The 20,523-nt window shown below is 46.0% G+C and overlaps 1 protein-coding gene across 1 annotated transcript in view; it reads left to right on the top strand.

Annotated features, from left to right (window-relative positions):
* Positions 1–12,631: 12,631 nt before the first annotated feature.
* Positions 12,632–20,523, top strand: part of METTL24 (methyltransferase like 24) — a 49,080-nt gene continuing 41,188 nt past the window's right edge. Inside the window, exon 1 of the mRNA XM_074150832.1 lies at positions 12,632–12,922. Within this exon, the coding sequence (XP_074006933.1) occupies positions 12,632–12,922 (291 nt within the window). The remainder of the gene's footprint in view (positions 12,923–20,523) is intronic.

The following is a 20,523-nucleotide window of genomic DNA, read 5'->3' as shown; positions in this document are numbered from 1 at the left end:
TATCCAATAGTTTTATAGTCACTAATGAGTTTTTAACTGCCATTTGAATGGAACTACCTAACTCCAAGATATTTGTCTGAACAGTACTAGGTGTTTCATAGGCCATTGCTGAGACTGGGTAGTGAGGCGTCTTCTTCCAGGGTGGTGAAACACAGGAACAGTTTGCTCAGAAAGGTGGTAGATGCCCCATCCCTGGAAACATTTAAGCTCAGGTTGGATGGGGCTCTGAGCAACCTGATCTGATTGAAGATGTCCCTGGTCATTGCAGGGGAAGTTGGACTAGACCTTTAAAGGTCCCTTCCAACCCAAACTATTCGATAATTCCCAACTCAGCCATGTGTTTTCCGTGCTGAATTTCACTTGCCATTTCATTTCCCAGGCCCATGAGACGTTTGTTTGCAGCTCCTTGCAGGCACTTTGCATTTTACTACCTTGAATAAGCTGGTACCACCAGCAGTCCAAGCCACTTTACCATTTACCACCTGACTGATGGGTACGTGGATTAGTATTGGCCCTACTACAGATCCCTCTCAGATGTCATTGGTGACTTCTCTCCACTGTGAAAAACAATGATTTATCCTTACTTCCTCTCTCTATCCTATATGCAGTTGCTGACTCATGAGAGGATCTTCCCTTTTATCCCATGCCAGAATAGCTTCTTTATGAATCCTTGGTGACAGACATTATTAAAGGCTTTCTAGAAGCTGACCAGATCTTACCGAGCTGATCGCTCTGGTCTGCAGCCTCACTGTTTCTTCTGAAGCCGTAAGAGGATGGTGAAGTACAGCTTCATAGTCCTCACTGCAAAGCTCTGCTGATTCTTCCCTCTTAGTCCATATCTGTCCTTGCAGCTCTTCTATTGTCCGTTTGCCTGCTACGGGTGTCAGGTTTAGTGGTTTGCATTTCTCTAGATCTCTCACAGCCCTTAAAACAGTGTCACATGCCATCCTTTTTTCCTTTGGCTGTTTTAAATAAAGGGTTATACACCAGCCCTAACAGTGCAACAATTTCCCATTAGCCTTCCTTAAAAACCCACAGGCGAGTAACATCTGCTTCTCATGAATTTGTTACTACTCATTGCGTCTATTTGTTCTAAACCCTCATCTAATGGCCCTTCAATCTGAGGCAGCTTCTCTGCATTATCCCTTTAACAAATGGCTCTGCTGTGGGAATTCCACTAAGCTTTTCTGTGCTGAATGCCGACACAAGTAATCTGTGTAGCTGGTGTGTTAGAGCTTGTTTTCTCTCAAACTCCTTTGCCGCCCTGATCACCTGCTGACTGCATACCCATGTCACCTGGAGACCCTCCGGCAGGCTCCTTGCTCCTGTTGGGGCAGAGGAAGCTTTTTATCTGTTACCAAGTTATTTCCTCAAAATCTTTTTTTAGTCTGCCTTTCTGTTTCTGCTTTTAATTTGACAGAGTTCGTGTCCTTTTACATTTCCTCATTTGGATGGGATCTATTTCAGTTCTTTCCCATGTAATTTTTATCATGCTATTACAATGAGCCAGTAATGATCTTTCTTCTGGAAAGTCTCTGATATTTCAATACCCTTATATAAAAATCAAGCATTTTAGTCCCATATCTTATTTTTAGACTTACAGCAAATAGAAACCAGCATACATTCAGCCTGATCGCTCCAGCTCCTGTGCCCTGTTGAAAGGGGCTTTATTTGTCCAGCTTGTGCCTTGCCTTTTCCTGCTTACTTGTGGTTATATGTCAAAGATGTCAAAATGGCAACTTTAAGGACAAGGCATCATGAACCCCTGCTCCTCTCTGCCTGCTCGCTCCCCCCAGTCTCTAGCTTGAAATTCCTTTTAAAGCCTTACTCTTTCTCGCAGAGGCTTTCTTCCCCGCTAAGGCCATGCCACACAAAGGCTGAGAATCCTACTCGGGAGCCTCAGCTTTTTGTTCCAGAAACAATTGTTCCTAATATTCTGGGAATAATTGCACATCCCTCCCTCATTTTTCTCCCTAGGCATGGAAAATTTAAATATTCTAAAACATATTCATAGATAAATAGTGATACTGCCCTGTGCCAGCTATATACCTGCCCACAAAGGGGGGTCACAACATCTGGATGCCTGCAAGCCGGCTCACTGACACTGCTTGGCTTTTAGGAGCCTGAAGTCTGTTGGGATGAGTCCTTTCTTGCTTCAGCTGCCCAGCCTCGGCTGTCAGTCTCTGCCAATATCTCACCAGCCGTCCCTGAGTTCCTGCTCCTCACCCAAGAGCCTTGCCAGGAGCTGAAGCAAAGATGCGGCCTGTGTTAACTCTCCAGCTCCAGCTGAAGCTGAGCCGGCAGCTGAGGAATTTGCAAAACCCCATTTTGATCCTAAATCTCTCCTTGGTGACTCCAGAGCTGTCAGCTCTGCAGTCTTCATCTGGAAACACAGAGCAAGGGTCAGGGAAACACTTGCAGGTGGGGGAAGGTTAACAGTGGAAGGTCATTAAACCTCCACAACTTTCCATACTGATGAAAGGAGGTGCCCTTAAAGAAATATTTAGCTGTCACCTGTGCAAAGCATTTTATCTTTGTGCTGTTTCTTAAGCCCGTGTGTGGCCAGGCAGAAGGTAACCGGACTGTACTTGAGCATTTCCTTCTCATCTGCACTTTCTGATCTACATCGAATAGGCGCTCCCGGCAGATGGCAACCGATCTGCCAACACTCACAGGGAGCTTCAAAGGTGTAATTATGGCATAGAAAGGGAACGATTATATTTTGAGACATTTCTATCAATCCTTGCGATTGCAGACGGCAGATGGGCTGTATGATGGATTTTAGAGCTTGAGCACAAAATAATAGTTTCCTGAAACAGGGAATTTTGTTGATTTTCTTCGCAGAAACAAATCCATAAAGACATATTGTCTCGATATAGGCTTCTGCCTATATTTAAAATAAATTTTCCAAATTTCTGAAAAAATACAGGAAAATTGGCATTCACCATTCATTACAATTCTTTTCTAGTCGAATAGTATTTGAGATAAACTTCAGTGTGGTATATTCAAATTCATTTGGAATAAATGTAGTAGAGAAAATCATAGCCTAGACCTAGATTTGTATTGTTTTCATAACTATCTTAAGGCAATGTATATTTTGTACGAGGCTTTATTTTATCCTGCTTTATTCCCTGTTTTCCACCAGAGGGAGATGTTGGATCAAGCAGTTACTGAAAGAAACCCACACACTCCATCTCAAAGAGCAAATGCAGTGATGCTGAAGTCGGTGGAAATGTGGGTGCCTGCCGGGCTCCCACATACCTATAAGGCTTGGAGGGCTTGGGTGCTGCCATAAGGCTGAAGACATAATCGTGAATCAGTTAGGGTCATAAAATGTCACAGAGAATTCTTAAAAAAAAGGTACATTGAGGAAATAGAAATATGAAGGTAGCAGCACACCAGAAGCTGTTGTTAATAAAAATAAGGGATTATAATCCTAGACAAAGCTGTTGCTATAGCAGCATGTCCCAGAGCTTTTCCACCACTGTCTGGCTGGAGGGGAAACCACTGTCTTGGGTAGCCAAGTGTCCTCAGTTCCTCATGTTTTGGGGACATGGGGTCCCCAAGCCCCTCGAGCTGTGCCTGGGCGCTAGACCTCCTGTGGGGGGTGTCTGCAGAGCCTGGTCCATGAGCCCACTGTCTGGCCTGGCCCCGGGCCAGCCCACACACCACTCTGGGTGCTCAGGTATTAGAAACTGTCAGTGGTTTAAGGATGACCTGAAATGGTCTTGTTTTCTTTCTGGGAATTCCCCCCTGGTTTTCTCTGTGAATACATCAAAGTTACATATGTTGGAGTAGGAAAAGTGGACATGAGTCAAAACTCTGCCTTATGAGGAAAGGGAGTGGCTGGGGAGAAAAGAAAGGTGAAAGAAGCTTTCTTGAAAGTGAACAACTTCCTAAAAATGGTATTTCCAAGGGAAATCTTTTTCCTGTGTTTTGTTTTTCCTCTGAGACTGTCTCACACCACTGACAGCAGCCAGCACTAGGAGAGCACTGTCCCACATTGCTTTCCTCTGTTTCTGCTCATGTCCACTACCATGAGGACAATATATTTCTCGTGTTGTAAGAAGTGTGCACCATGTGCATCGTATGCTGTGCTCCTCTCACTGTCACTTCTGCTGCTTTTTTATTTAACTTCTGCAAAGTTGCAGTCAACCAGCTGATATCCAAGCCTTACATCAGCCTTTACTTACATTTATGAGCCAAACAGGGGAAGGCTTGTTTATTTTCTATGTCACTGGAGAATTAAGCAACCAAGCCAACTGCAGGTGTTTCTGAAGCACCTGCATATGCACCTCCAGTTGGCTTTTTGGCTAAAGCGAAGGTCTGGAAAACAGCCCTTTCCTCATGGAATGCACTAGAGCCACAGAGGGAGCCTTGTGCTTGCTTTCCTCCTCATCAAATGAGTGCAGGGTTGGGCTTCAAGGAGATGAAGCCTCTCCTCCCCACACGCCTTGGCAGCCAGGTGAGCTGAGCGGTCTCCAGGTCAGTGGGAGAGCTGGTCTCCTTTGAGCATGCAAGGAGCTGGATTTGGGCTTCTCACATCCCATATTGCTGAGACAGTGGCTACAAAAAGAGCAACCCCAGTTTTAAGTGTGCTTTGAATAAAAAAGCTCCTTTTGATTTTTGAAAGGGAGGGCCTGAGGCACGTGAAGTCCAGGAAAAGACTGCAAGAAAACACGAATCTCCACAGTGGTTAATGATAATATAATATTTCCCTGCAAATGAGTTTTTTAAAAAGCTAGGTGACTCTATAGCAGCTCTGTTACTTCATTCTGTAGCAGTTCAATAGGATGGCAGCTTGAGCACAGTCAAAGCACAAGTCAAAAGACTTTGAGAAGCACTGGCTACCCCACTTCTGAAAGTCCCTCTGTAAGCCTTAGTGGGCAAGGTCCACGCCTTTTTCCTGTGTGGTGAGTGTCAGTGCACAGTGTCAGCACTCCAGGAATAATCATGGGGCGAATTGCCACAGAGATTTGCAGCGTGATAATTGCCTCAAACAGAAGGATAAATAGCTTTTTCTGGCATTTAATGGGGCTCTTAAGCGAACGGCAATAAACTCTATGCGAACAGATGTTTTCCCTCTTTTTTTCGTCCTCTTGCATCTCATCCATAATTATGCACTAAGATGTTCCTGTCTGGGTTGCTGAGAGCAATCTTGCTGCTGTTTGTCTTTGCAGTGTAAGGCTAAGCACTTCAGCACAAAGATTGAGCAAAAAGCCCTTGATTCCTAAAGGCTCCCGTCGCTGAACATCAGTGATCATCTTCTTTCCTTTGCGCTAAGCTTGAGGGAGGAGTAAGAAATCAGTGGGAAAATTTGCCTCTTCCAGCCGCTGCTCTGCGGGTCCCACCACCGGGTTCCTTTGCTCGCTTGGCTTTTGGCATTGACCCAGCTACAGCTCAGAGTAGTTGCTTCTCCTTTGCCTTGTGGGGGTGATAAGTGCCCTCTGAGACAGTCCTGCCTGGTCTGTGCCACCTCTGCTACACTGACAGGACCATGGGGAGACAGCAGGGCAGGCTCTCCTCTGTAACCACCAGCTTTGCCTCCAGCCTTGCCCCCGGGACAGTTGCAGGCACCACGCAGGCTCTGCAAAGAGTCTTTGCGCTTTCAGAAGTATGTACTTTACTCCCTGGCAGAGTACAGAGAAATGACCTTGTTCCCGAAGAAAATCAATGCATCCTGGCAAAGGGATCTCCTCCTAACAAGGAGCCTGCAAGCAAGACAGGATCTGGGGCACAACCACAAGCATTAGCCGGGCTGAGTGTTCATCACCTGGGGTGATGTCTGCAGGGGTGCCTGCATCCTCACAAACCCACTTCATCCTTCCCAGGGCATCCTCGAAGAGTCTGGCTGGCCCCTGCTTTCCATGTCCACGGCTGAGGACAGAGGCAGACATGCTGTGGGAAGATACATGCCAAAAGGATGACCCTTGGGGCAACACCTAAGATATACACAAACTCTCGGCTAAGGAGGTTATTCCACTTTGAATCGACACCGATATCTCTGGATCACTGATGCTACATGGCACTGAGGGCAAGCTGCCTTGAAAGGAGCCTGCGGGAAGAGCACAGAGTTTTATCCTCACCGTCTGGTCCTGGCCAGGCTGCTCAGCTGCAGGGGAGCCATGGCATCTTTTCAGCCGAGGGCAAGGCTATTTCTCTCCTCCTCATTAGGATTTTGTGTAATACATTTAAAATGCAACCAGTTGGAGGAGAGGATTGGCTGACCACTTGGTAATAATTTGGAAAAGCAACCTTTTTTTTTACAAACAAAGACAGTGACACTGAATTTAGAGTTCTGCAAAGATGGGGTGCTGTTCAGACATGTGAGTGAGACCTTTATTAAAGGTGGATGCATATTATTAAATTGACCTGCATACTGGTCCAGGACATTTTTGCACACCTCCTATCCTATGAAAGCTGTTTGTTGCCCATCAGGTCCATCAAGGATGATGCCAGCTACTCACGGCTTTGATTTTATCCTATTGCCTTTAATGACGCATAAACTGTACAGACAAATGCCAGTATATCAAAAAACATCGCAAGACAGACTGTAGAAAAAGTGCACAGGCACATTAATTGCGAATCTTCATTTGTTTGTGAAACTGCTACCTGGAACATGTTGCTGCTGTTCTTCTCCTTAGCAGCCCCGGCGCTCCGGCTTGCATCTCTTTTCCCCTTGGAGAGCACTCTTCCCTGAGCACTTGCAGATGAAAGTCGCTCTCACTGATCAAATTGTGACATCTGCTAGATTACTCCAGTGCCATTGCCATCCCCTGTATAAATACGTTGGCATTTGTACTGTACTGTGTAAACCCATTAAAAATGTGTAATAAAAAGGCTTATGTAACTTCTTAAAGCCATAATTACTACTCCAGCTGTGGTGTTTTGTAGAATTCTGAGCATTATAGATTAATCCCTTTGCCAAATTACATTTTTAATGAAAGATATTCATCCTTGAGCTGAGAAGTGTAAAAATGCCTGTAAAATTGATTGCATCCAAAAAAAAGGAAGAAAGCTGAGTCCAGAGTAACACCAAGGTAATCTTTAAAACATACAGAAAATAGGAGTTTGTAATAGAAACTCAGGGTAATTTTTAAGCAAAGCTGGGCATCTGTCTGGGATTACAGTATAGATACAGCGGAAATACAGACAACAAAATAATATTGCAAAAATCTTCATGCAATAGCACAACTGTGAATGTATGAAGCATATGAGATATCACTGCTGAATTTCTGTAAACGATAATGTATTTTTTTAAAAAATAGTGATACATGTTTCCAATTTTTATACCAGTATCTGTTCAATGAAATTGCCAGCCTTTACTTTAAAATGCAGGCAGAGTTTTGCTTGTTCAGAATGATTAGACAATTCAGTAAAAGGCAGACCGTAAAATCACTGTTGTTCCTCTCCAGGAGTGAAATACAGCTGCTGGAGGCAACAGTCGCGTTTGTAGATACCACAAAGATTAGGGTTAAATAAATAAAGGTAAGGCCCGGTGAAAGCAGAGCGCTGTGGAGCGTCTTCTGCTGAAGGGCCATCTCATTCCTCTTCTCCTTCCTGCAGCGGATGTATGTGCACAGGGACAGGTGTGTGTGTGAGTGAGCACACAAGCGCATGACTCAAAAGTAAATCTTGATCTATAATCCCCTCTCCAGGCCATTAATTATCAGCTATCTGTTTCATCAAATTGAGAGCACACGGCTAGGCTGTGGTGTTTGAATCTCTCCGTAGCTGGAGGGAAAAGAGAGCTTCTGCCCGTGCTGCGCGCTGAGCTGTTGAGCAGCAAGATCAATCTTGTGTTAAGCTGCCTAAATAGCCCACGAGCTTGAGGAGAGCTAATGGGAGACTGCACGAACATTTTTTTTTTTTCAGTTGTTATCTTCAAACTTACCAGTGGCGAGCTGAGAAGTGGTTTTAATGATCCATGCAGCTGAGCTTTAGCCTTGACAGCTGTTCAGACACGTATTTCTCAGCAGCGGTAAGTGGGTAATAGACCAATGCGGCCAATTTACTTCTCTGTTGCTAACATCTAAAAGATAACAGAGAGAAATTCTTTCTCTGAGTTTTCAGTGGGATTTCAGGCACGGGAAGGAGTAAGGGCTGCACCTCCCTTGCAGAGTTGCTGGCTGCATGCAAGCTCCAGGGAGGTCTGTCACAGTGCACAGAGAAATACTTCCAGGATTTCCAGCTGCAGTTTTAAGGAAGAGAAGTGAGACGAGGCTTGCACCGAAGCCATCACTGAGAAGTCACCCGAGGAGCTATAAACATTTCATCCCATGTTCCTCAGGGCTATGGCAGAGCTTTGGCACGTAAATGTGCAAGGCAATAAAACAGGCCTGGACCAAAAGCTCTGTCTCCTGCAGACCCAGGATCAGGGGCACACGCATCTTCTGTGAGGAAGGGCACCCCGTGCTTCTCTTCATGCAGCCACTTTTAAAATGACTTTGTGAAAATTTCTACACAAAACCTGACTCTTCTCACGTGCATGGACCAATGCCATTCTGGATTTCAGAGCATTAGCCAGGAGTGTAGGAGGAAGGAGGGGGAAAAATGTCTTCCTTTGCTCTGTCCTGTAGATTTTGGCAAGTGGCTCATACCAAATCGAACAGGCTTGTTAAGCAGAGTCGAAAAGAGCATTTTTATTCATTTACTCATTTTATAGGAGGAACGTTTGACTTCCATTAACAGCCCTTGGTGAATCCAGGGAATTCCCAGTGGTGTTTTTCTTGCCTAGGGTTTAATTTTGCACAGAGATCTGGGACAACGTTTTGACCAGCCAGAAGGTAAACAGAAGCCTTGACAGTGGGTGGAGGCAGAAGATGGATGGTGGTAGGCAAGATGTTTGAACTGAAAATGGCCATAAGAGAGATCAGCATTGAAGAACTGTTGCAAAGGAGAGATTTTGCTACCAATAACATCCCAGGCAAGATATAATTTATAAGCAGCAAAGACGGCACTGAACCAATGAACTTCCATTGATGTTAAACTTTTTCCTACCAGAGGTTTAGAACTGTGCTCTCACCATAGACAAATTTGTAAACAAGAGAGGAATTTTACATTTTTAAAGACTTTGAAGAGAAATGAAGGGAGCTGTAGAAATCTGTGGCACCTACATAAAAAGTAGATACACGAGGACCAATGTCTGATTTGGTTATCAGGGCATAATGCTCGCTGCTCTTGGTGGACATTGCGTGCTCATATTCAGAGTCACTGTTTCAGTTACTCCTTGCATTCCATGAGCAGTACTTTGTGCTCTAATGGATATATTTTCCTTTAACATTATCCATCTTTGTTTGGGGACAACAGGGAGGGGAGACCATTTGCTGCCAGACTCACGGAGTGAGCATGTTTTGCAGAAGCTGTATTTCCTAGCAATCACCTCAAAAAGGCCCATCCTCCAGCTGAACTGGAGCTGCATGTATTACACTGCAATTTTAATTTGCTTTTTTTCTTAACAGGCATTGCTCACATACCCGTGTCTTTGCAGGAGATTCCTGGGGGAAGAATTAAGTTTATAATTCACTTTTTAAAAGGAGAGGATGCTGGAGAGGTGAGAATGTTTAAGGTACTATCTTAATTCCCATTGATTCTCATGCTAATCCAGATAAGATTTCTCATTGTTCCTGAAATTTCCTGAGATCTTTCTCTACCACTGTTCCCTTTTTCTCTATCTTTAGAAACCCTCTGTTCTGTTTTAAACAGATAAACTTACATTGAAAAGAGGGGAGAAGCATGAGAAACTCAATCGTTTGTTAAAATACAAAAGCAAAATGAAAATTCTGAGTGAAATTCATGAATTGTTCTTTATCAAGATCACTCTTAGCATGCTCACAAATTGGGGCTGATCAGCTTTCTAAAAAAGGGAATGTCTCATACAGGGTCGGCATTTACAGTTACAGCTCAGCGATGACAAGAGTGGCTGGATTCAAGCATTTGAGCTTTCTGTTGGGGCTATACAATGAGAGATGAACAACAAATGAACCTGTGATGCTGAAACCCAGAAAGACCTTATGGTTTTTATTCAGCTTGGTCAGACCTCTTTATTTGAATATGCATTGTTCAAGCTTTTAGGATAGCTTAGGTTTCTCAAGGTTTAAACTTCAAGAGAGAGTTTTAAAATGTATTTGGGAACTTTATACTTTTTGAGTCTTGACCTTTATACTCTTGCTTTTAAGATTTTCTCCATAAGCACTCAAACACAAACTTTGATTTTAATAGGACCTTCACACACCATTATTTGTTGACCAGATGCTGATACTCTAAGGCAACTTTGGTGCTAAGAATTTTCTGATATAATGATTTTGGCTAGAAGTGCTGCAACTCTTGTACCTTGTCACATTTATCCCTGTATTTAGTGTGCTCAACGGATGTCTAAACCTCGCTTCCCTGAGCAGCGGCATTACTTCTGTCATCCCAATGAATGATGCCATTTCACTCGGAGGAGCAGCGTGATGCACAGGCATCCCCGTGCCAGCCCAAGTGACCTTCTGCTGAGGAACTCCAGGTGATTGATTCTCATGGATGGAGCCAGGTGCCCATCTGTTAAGCTGATACCAGTCGTGGTTGTTGCAGTCACACTCTCCCTCTGCCCTCACGTGTTCCTCCCTTGCACAAGCACCAGGGCTTGTCTGATCTGCTCCTGAACCACCTAAGGAGGGTGGAAACAGAGCAAAAGCGTGTGGGTGTCAGACAGGTCAGATGCCAGAGCCAACCCGCTTCCCTGTGCCAAGCACCAGAGCTTGCCCAGGGGAGGGACAGGGACCCCTGAGCAGGGAGAGAAGCTCCCTGATCTGCACTGCATTTCCCTGGAGGCATAAACCACCCAGAGGCTGTCCCACATTGGCTGCAGGCTGAACAAAAGACAGGATGGTCTCAAAAAAGGTGTCCAGGTCTATTAGGAAACTGCTTCAGGTAGAGTTTTTCTTGAGTTAGTTTTCTTCTGGGTTATTGCCCTGGTTTGGCTTATCTTAGGACAAAGGACCCCCCTTCCTTCTATGGAATAGCAGGCAGGACTGCCATCTACCCCCTTCCAAGAGAAGCCTGTACTCAGGGCAGTTTAAAACAACCATGGAATTGCTTTAAGCTAATTTAGAAAAATAGGTTACCTAGAAAAAGAGAACAGCAATGGCAGGGAGCATGCACCTGGCCTGCCAGTGCATCTGTGCTTGGAGCCAGGCTTGAAATCCCACTTCTGCAGACAGATCACTGCTCCCTCCCTTATCCTCCTGCGTGCAGCTCCTCCATCCTGCTGCCAGCAGGTCTCTGCCCCAGGCTGTGAGCAGACAGGAGAGGGTCAGAGAGGAGAAATGCAGGCTGGCACCGGGGAGAGGATGGTGGAAAGGAGGGAGAAGGAGCTCAGCACAGAAAGCTTCTCCCTCGGCAGCAAAGGCAGGGGCGCTGGAAGCATGGTGCTGCGTGTCACGAACTTTCCAAGCTGGCCCGTGCCAACCCAGGAGAGAGGCTAGGACACAAAGTATGGACTCTCAGGAGTAATTCTTTTATTCATGCACATGAGGTGTCCCAGCCAAATTAGGGCACCCCAACTATGGTTTCACGCAGGGTTCTCATACCTTTCAAACATTCCCGTCTGACACGATTTGACTAATCACTAACACCCACACTACTGATTACTAATCATAGTAAAACTGTGCAAAGCAACTCTATTTGTGCAGCATTCTTGCTGCTTGTCTATTCATCCAGACGTCCCTGGAGTCAGCCTTGCTAGAGTTACTTATCTGTAACACCAGACGACGCTGGAAGGGTTTCAAAGGCATGTCAGAGGGGTTAGGATGCTGGTGTTATCTTGGCTGTCCAGGGGTATCCTTTATCCTTCACGAACAGCTCTAACCTTCCACAAAGCAAAGTCCTTACTTCCAGGGCCAGGCTGTCCTTTAGTTTGTTTTACTTAAGCATGAGCAATACCCAAGTCCCCGGTAAAATTCCACTGCCTCGCGACATTACAAAGTATAATGTGAACTAATATATAATATATATAATAGATATAAAATATATATATATAAGCAAGTTAGTAGCTCTGGGAGAGAACATAGAGCAACAGGAGAGATGGGGAGGGACTCTATCAGGGAGTGTAGTGATGGGACGAGGGTTAATGGTTTTACACTGAAAGAGAGGAGATTTAGATTAGATATGAGGAAGAAATTCTTTACTGTGAGGGTGGTGAGGCACTGGAACAGGTTGCCCAGAGAAGTTGTGGACACCCCATCCCTGGAGGTGTTCCAGGCCAGGCTGGATGGGGCTTTGAGCACTGGTCCAGTGGGAGGTGTCCCTACCCATGGCAGGGGGGTTGGAACTCGATGATCTTTAAGGTTCCTTCCAACTCTAACCATTCTGTGATTCTTTGATTAATAACTTCCATGCTATAAAGACGCCGGGGCCAGCCCCACGCCGGTGCCGGGGCACTGACCCAAGCCCCGCGGGGCACCCCCGCAGCCCCCCGCGGGTGCGGGACACAGGGGCAGGGGCACGGCGGCCCCTCCCCGGCCGGCCCCGCTCGGGGCGGGGTCTCCCAACTTTCGGCGGCGGCCGCGGGGCCCGGCCCGCCGGCGGCAATGAGCCCTGCGGCGGGGCGGGGGGGCGGCAGCACCGGCCAGGGCGAGCCCCCGCCGCCATGCCCAAGGAACGGCCGCTCTGGCGGGGCCCGGCCTTCCGCCTCTGCCTGCTCTCGGCCGCCCTCTTCCTCTGCCTCCAGCTGGGCATGAGGCGATCCTGGTGCCCGGAGGAGAAGCCCCGGGCGGCGGCGGCGGCGGCGGCGGGGCGGGCGCCCCCCCCGGCCCGCGGCACGGAGCGGCAGCCGGCGGCGGCGGGCAGGCGGCGGGTCACCTACGTGCGGAGCGGCCGGCGGGGCAGCGCCGCCCCCGCCTGCTGCCCCCTGCAGCCCCCGGGCGGCCGCCGCAGGAAGGTAGGGAGGGCTGAGGGGGTGGGAAGCGCCCGCCGTGTCGCGATAGGAGCGTGGCTGCGTGGCGACAGGAGGGGGGCCACGGCGCCCCCTCTCCCCCGGAGGGCGAGGGTGAGCGGGCTCCTGGTGTGTGTGGCCGCTGGAGGACATCCCACAGTAGGAGCCCCGGCTCGCTGATGTGGCCTCGTCCCAGTCGCTGGGATGTCGCCGGTACCCGAGAAGAGGTGACCGGAGGGTGTTGGGGAGCTGAGGTGGTGGGGTGGCAGCTTCCTAGGAGAAGCATCTCGTGGTCAAGAGTTGTTTTGAGGAGTGCTGCTGGGCTGCAGTCAAAGTGGAGCGTGCTGGTGCGGGGGCTGAAGAAGGTCAGACCTCAGTCAGAAAGGTCTCAGAGTCCACCAGGCTCGCTCGGCCGGCTGAAACACCCCCGCCAGGAGCAAGCTTGGGAAAAGTTCTTGGCAGTCTTGGCATGCAAATGCCATTTTATTCACTGAAGGCTGTCAAGAAATGTTTCTAAGACATGGTCCACATGAGAATTAATGAGTTAGTTAATGAGTTGGTAAATGGACCTGCAATTAGGTTCAGACGTGGTAATGATTGTAAAGCTTTTTGGAGATGTGAGGAGCGTCATTAGCATCTGGAGTTCAGCAAGAGTGAGGAATGCCAGTACTGACCTCTGCCCCCAGTTAGCCACGTGTGTCACCAGTCGCGAGATGCTGCCTTCTTCAGCCAGCTCCCCACCCTCTTTGGTTTTGGCAGGTGTCAGTCTTTCAGGAATCAGTTATAGATCCAGGTGTTTATTCTGTTGAGTTTTCTTTGCGGTCTTTCGGGGGGGGGGGATGAGCCAGCTTTCAAAGGCTGGCAAAGAGTAGTTTGTCACTTCTTTTGAGGCTCTGCTGTTGGGGTGCAGTAGTGATGGTCTGTGCAGGGATGTGCAGATACTTAAAGAAGCTGGAATGACTGTGAAGAGGAGCAAATGGGATTTTGCTACAGGTGGGATCAGCTTCCTGGTCAAAGTAAATAATTATTTCTGATACTCACCTTGACAAGAATAAAACCAGAGCTGTCTGTTGAATGGCTATAAACCTTCCACTGTTCTTAAAATGAAGTTTTATTTGGGTTTGCTTGGACTCCCTTGATGAAGAGACCTCTTGCTAACATCCAAACCACCATCTGAGGAGATATCCTGTGATCACAGGGTCCTATTTGCAAATCTGCTTTCTTTTCTTTGCCTGTGCACTCCAAGTAATTTATTTTTTATTTAAAGAGGAGGTGGACAATGAACTTCTGCATAGTTTGAATTTTAAAATCGCCTCGTCTTCCCTGGGGAGCTGTGATGGAGAAACAGAGCTGCTGTTTTCTGTCCCTGGTTTTCTGAAAGGTTTAGAAGGAGAAATGAGATAATCCCTTACTTCCTCACTTACTGTGGCAATGATGAGGGCAACATTGTCACATATTTCTTCAGCATAATGACTATGTGGCATCCTGATGTGTGGTGGTATTGATACCATGTTGAGACATCTAGATCTTGCAGTGTCAGTTTTCATGATTTTTGTTGTCAATGCCATGTTACTTGGTGTTTTCCTAAAGCCCAACTTGTAAGTGATTGTAATTATGGAAGAAGTTCAGCATTCACGGAGAGGGGAAGGCAAAAGTAAAGCATATCCTAATTTATTTCATGATTTTTGAGGAAATCCTAGTGGAGAGGTAGCATCAGGAGAGGCTGCACTGGAGAACTGGCAGTGCCTTGTGACGTTGGAGATCTCAAGGCTCTGGAAAGCCCATAGCGCGCTTTGGTGCGTCTCCAGGTGAAGTGTGTGAAACATCGCTGCTGTGGTTTGTGGTGTTTGGCACGTTGCTGCTGAGGTCTCATTTGAATCCCACTAATTAGTTTAAGTGAGAAACATTAGTAAATATAATACAGGGTGGAGTTGCCAGGTTAAGTTTGAGACCATCAGGTGGCCTCTGTGTTCAGCAATTTGACTTCAGCATGTTGCTTCAGGCTAAAGAAAACCTACTCCTTAAAGTGAAGATAAAGCTTTGGAGACAGTGGGAGTGAAATTCCGGGAATTACTGGTTTTGAAATAGTTGTCAAGTAGAAATGTAGGGTGGGGGGGAGGAAGTGATGAGAAAACAAAGTAGAAGTGGTCTGAGTGCTGCCACTTTTTCATGTGGAAGTGGAGATGGTGTATGATAGCTAAAACCAAAATGAGTGATTTATTTTGGTTTTATATTTTTTTTTTTTTTTCATCAGGAAACGTTGTATTTCACTTCAGACTGTTTTAAGACAAGATGGGAACTCTTGTCAGAAGAAGCCACTTAAATCGGTGGTTGATGGCTTGTACCAGCAGCTCTGGAGAGAGGCGGCGGCGTGGAGCCCCTGCCAGGGCAGCGTGCTGGCGTGTGTAAATGCTGCCTGGGGGGGAGGGACGGGCTCCCAGCTGTACCAGCCTGGGATTGCCTTTTGCTGTGGGTTTTATCTGCTTTTGTGTCTTGTATCTGTCTGTAAACCATTGTCGGTCTGGTTTTGAAGCCTGTAGAGGCTTTCAGGTATGTTTTCCCCCCGCCCCGTGCTGCTGATCGCGGTGGTGGTGTTGGAATACGTTGCAATACGTGAGCCAGCAGGATGGCAGTCACGAAAAATCAGCATGGCCAAACTTTGCTCTGTTTTCCTAGTGCCACTTGGTTATAACTCTGCTCGCACTTACATCACTGAATTAATGCAGAAGGCTGATGAACAGAGTATTTCCACAGGTTGAGTTGAATATCCTACTTTGTGGCCCTATAAAAAAATTGCAAAAAACATGCAGGGAAATTATCTTCTGCCTACTTTGAATCACTATAAAGTTGCATGAAGCAGAGTTGTGTTATTTATTTCCAAAGCACAACTTCAGTCAAATAGCCAACAGCATCAAAAGGGGAAAAAAAACCCCAAAATACCCAGACAGGATGGGAAAGACGGTGACTCCTCCACAAATGGCCCTTGTGTCTGCTGGAAACTGCCTGTGCAGTCCTGCTCTTCTCCCCACCGCTGGCAAATCTCCGTCAGCGGAGAGACAGATGGGAGGGTTTGACCACCAAGGTTACAAGTGTCTCTTCGTGCCTGAAAATGCACGCACAGAAATTGCTAACCAAAAGCAGGGGATGAAGTGGCTTAGCTGTGTGACAGCTCTGGGAGCTGCCTGTTCTGGTGCCTTTGGGAGCTGTGTTGCTCCCAGCTGTTTTGCTCCCGGAGGAGGTTACCAAAGAGCAGATGCTGTTGCTCTTGCTGAGAAAAAAAAAAACAAAAAAAAACAAACAAAAAAAAACAAACCAAAATTTGGCATTGAGAGCATACGATAGTCTTTTTCAGATGAGTGATATGTTACGCTGCAAACGTAAAGCAAATGGAAGTTTGTAATCCCATTTGTATTTTGGTGGGAGTGCTTAAAACTGCGCTGTTGATAATAAAATGCCCAACTGTGTTTGTAAACTGTGACTCTGAGCCCCAGTTGTGCTAAGAACTTGTCTGGTAACGTATGGAGCAGATAAAACCTCCAGCTACATGGAAACACAGAAATTTTGCCACGTGTACCTGCCCTTGCAATAGGTATTAGTGAGGTCCACACCCACACAGCGCTTACAGACGCGTGAGGTGAGTTTTAAAATGTTATTGCAGGGTGTGATGGTAAAAGAAAAAAAAAAAAACAAAACCAAAAACTTGTTGCACGTGGAATTGGAAATAACAGCAATTTGTTATCGCAATGACTGCAATAAGAAGGTTATGTTGGCTCCCATGCTCTGAAGTGGGGAGGAGCCCTCTCCCAGAGTCTGGTTAAGAAAAGCTGGAGTCCTTTGCCTTCTGGGCAGATTTATTTTCCCTGGAGGAGGAGGCGGGGAGGGAAAAAGTTTTATATGGTTATGTGTGAAAGAAAAAAGGCCAGTGTTAGTCTGGCAGGTGTTCTAAGTTCCTGCAGTTCCGGTCGTTCATGTAGCAAGTGTTTAAAGTGTCTCTCCTAAAAACTGAGGTTCAGGGTCTTGCTTTCTGCAGGGGTGTAGCGGAACTGGGGGGGCCGGGGGTGTGCGTGTGCTCCTGGAAGGCAGGACTGGAGAAACGCTTGAGGCTGCTGAGCTGCAGCCGCCGGTGTGTCTTCTGAAAGCAGTGCCTGCCGGAAGACAAGCAAATTACTAATTGTAGTTTGAGAACTGTAATATCAGCTGGAAATCACTTCATCTGCTCCTGTGGCTGTGCAGAGGTGGGGAATGCAGTACGCTGCCAGAGTTAACCCCAGGTTATTTTGGATGCTCTTTCATTTCATATCTCAGGACATAAAAATGTTTACCTTCAGTGATTAAAAGCTAAGAGTTAGATGTTGCTGCTGGACCCATTTGTATTTTGTCTGGGATTGTAACATATTTTGAAACATGAAGTTTCATTGTCTAAACCAGAACAATCTTGTGAGATTGTATTTTTGTAGGCATGACTTACACTTGTATAGATTTGTACTTTGGGTCTTTGTAAATACAGACCAATTGTCTTCTGCTCCTGCTTGTTGGATTGCACATTTTGTTTTGCTTTAAATAGGAGCTATTTCTGAGAGGTTACTGCTTCTCTGCGGTAATGTTTGATAACATTCACATCTTTAATGTAATTGAAATCTGCATATTATTTTGGAGTGATATCTTCGGAGTTATGTGGAATAACTGTTTGGCAGTTAATACGGCAGTTTCAAAATAACCTCATGCAATTTAACATTACATTATTGCTCAGATTTTACTTACATTATGCTTTGATTTTTAATTTTAAAATGACAATGCTACTTATGTCAGTGATATGTAGGGCTTATGCAAAGAGTCCTTTTAAATTCTTCTACAAATCTGGTAAAAAAAAAAAAGATGTTTTCATTGTCTATCAGTATGTATAGTGTTTTCAGGTGGACTTCATGTCTTTAAAAACCTGGTAAACTTTGGACGCTGCTTGAATAGGAAATTACTCTGCCTCTTGATGAGCAGGAGCCAAAATTCTTGGAGAAAACTTGGTTATTCTGAAGTCAAATGTATCCGTCTGTTTTTCCGTATGCCACGGTGTAATAGCTGGCCCGTTTTGGATTGAGACTTAACTTTTATAACCATTTATTCATTATGTATGCCTGGAGCAATGTTTTAACGTTACAGCAAAGTTGAACGTGACAGCGCTTTGGAAGCTGTGCAGTGAGTCACGTCGGGCTGTGTTTAAAGGAGCAGGTTTGCCCAGGCTGGGCCAAAAGAAGGGAGCCGCTGGGGCAGCAGCATGGGACAAGGCAGCATTTTGGGTCTCCTGGTGAATTTAAATCCAGAACTTATTCCAGGCGCCTCACCTGCGTACCAGACATGACAAGCTTTACAGCGTTCTGTACATGCTGCGTCAAGGAGTGAATAGCATCCTAGCTTTGAGGAACGTGAGTTGCAGCTGTGATTCTGTGGCAGAGGAGTGCAATGCCGAAGAGCTGAGTATTGGTTATTCTTTTGAGTGTGCCTACTTCTGGGCACCTCCTTTAGCCACGGGTAGACAGGAGTCTCAGTGGGAGGAAAAAGGCGTTAAGAGGTGCAGGAAGGCAGCCCTGCAGGGAAATCCTGGCAGAACTGGTGCTTGTTTTGAATAGGGAAAAGTAGGTTTTGAGAGGAATGTGCCAAGACTCCTCAAACTAAAAAAAAAAAAATTTTTTTTGAAGGACATAATGAGTGATTGTTCCCTACGTCCTCTGCAAGTAAGACAAGAAGTAACTGGCTTAATTTTCAGGCAAGATATTAGGAAAATCTTTTAACACTCTGGTTGGATAAGCAGTGGAAAGGCTCTCTAGAAAAACTGTGAACTTTGCTTAGCCACACAGGGAAGGTCTACATATCCTTAGTTGTGCTTCAGGGCACTGAGGTAGAGTCCAGTCAGCCTTCTGAGGTCTCTTCATCTACATTCACCTGCTCTGCAATTAGAGAAGCAGTCTGGCAGGTACAATGTGATTAGCCAAACTGGAATTTAGCCTGAACAATGGTCTAAAATCCATGTAATAAAAAGAGGTAATGGAGTCTTTAAAGGCTGTAAGTGATCCTTGTCCTGGCTTAATACCTCACTAGAGAGACCAAACCCCACCATAATTGTCCTGTGATGACTTAGTGGACCCCAGAGGAAGGAACACTACTTGACAACTTTTTCCCTCCAGCACTTGGAGGTCTCTTGCCAAATATAAACTGACCCAAAGTTGCTTAGCTCATAAGATTAGCACAAGGTAGGAGCCTATGGCTTCAGGACATGAGTACCTGGGGAACAGCTGTGAGAGCCTTGCTTGGTTTTTGTTCAGATATTCGGGCTAATGGCACAGACTGAGAGAGGTTATTGTGTTTGGAAGAAAAGAACAAACTTTTATTGACAGCACTTTTCAACAGCAGACAACCAAATCTGGCCAGCTCTGCCTCTAAACAAGGGCAGCTGAGGCACCAGAAGGTACCCAAGCATGGGAATCCTCCAAGTAGCCAAGCAAGGGCAATACTGGCCTTTCACTGTATTTTATCTCCAAATGAAATGTGTTTATGGTAGACCATAAAGAGGAGATGTTAATGTTGTTTCTGACAGTGATGTCACTTGTGAACTTGTGAGGTAAGTGATCACTCAGAATAAACTTGATTCTTACACACTTTTTATTACCTAAAATAAGTTCTTCCTTCGTGAATTTTTGAGAAGCAGCTGGGAAATATTATCCTTCAGAAAGTCATCACAGCTTTATGAGACTTAATTTTATCCAATAATATAGATTTCTTTCAAATAGCTAGTCAAGGCTTTCTTTCAGCATATAAAGGCAGGGAAATAATATTTTCTAGGTAACTGTGGCACAGAAAAAATGTTTTTCAGTGTATATAAGCTTTTCTGCATAAGGACATAACCCAGGGCCTGAGATAGTAATTTCTTCTGCAGATGCCTTGCTCCATGATGGCCGTTGCAGTTGCACCATCTTTTTCTTGAACCAAGCTAGATGGTCCACAGGCCGTCAAACGTGAATCCTTTATGCCTGTGGTAGCGGGTGTAAAGAAACACCCTGTACTGATCCAGCCCCATTTGCTGTCTTCAGCTCAAACTGTTGAAGGGGACTGCTGTGCGGGGAAGCGACCCACACTGCCCTCCTGCCCGTGCGGTGATGCTCAGAGTGGCTCAGTAGCTCTGGACATGGCCTCTGTGTCCCACTAAAGGGCAGCAATTCAGTAAGCAGGTCCTCTGCTTTCACCTCTTTCTTCACCCCTCCAGGGTTCGCTGTGTTTTGGGTGGTGGATTGTGTTGCCTGGTGCACTGCTGGTCATCAGACCTTATTAGCAGCCAAGGAGCAGGACTCCCCTTTACGTGCTGTGTAGGTGCTCGGGGGAGGAAGGATGTCTTCTGCACAAGAGCAGCTGTCAAGCAGGAGGTGGGAGGAGGTGAGCACTGGTATGAAAGTCAGTTGCACAGCAAGTCACAGTCTTGTCATGGGAAAAGATTACGAGTCCCTGAAAGTCATAAATTTTGACAGCATTGAAGAGAATGAGCATAGTTAGTACCAAAAATCATCTTTGGTCATGTTTCATGTTGTATATGAGGATTAATAGAAGTGAGGATAGTTTGAACA

The sequence above is a fragment of the Numenius arquata genome, chromosome 7 (genome assembly GCF_964106895.1).
Source record: "Numenius arquata chromosome 7, bNumArq3.hap1.1, whole genome shotgun sequence".
NCBI classification, from domain to species: Eukaryota; Metazoa; Chordata; class Aves; order Charadriiformes; family Scolopacidae; genus Numenius; species Numenius arquata.
The sequence above is the reverse complement of the archived record's forward strand: the minus strand, read 5'-3'. Positions and strand labels throughout refer to the sequence as shown.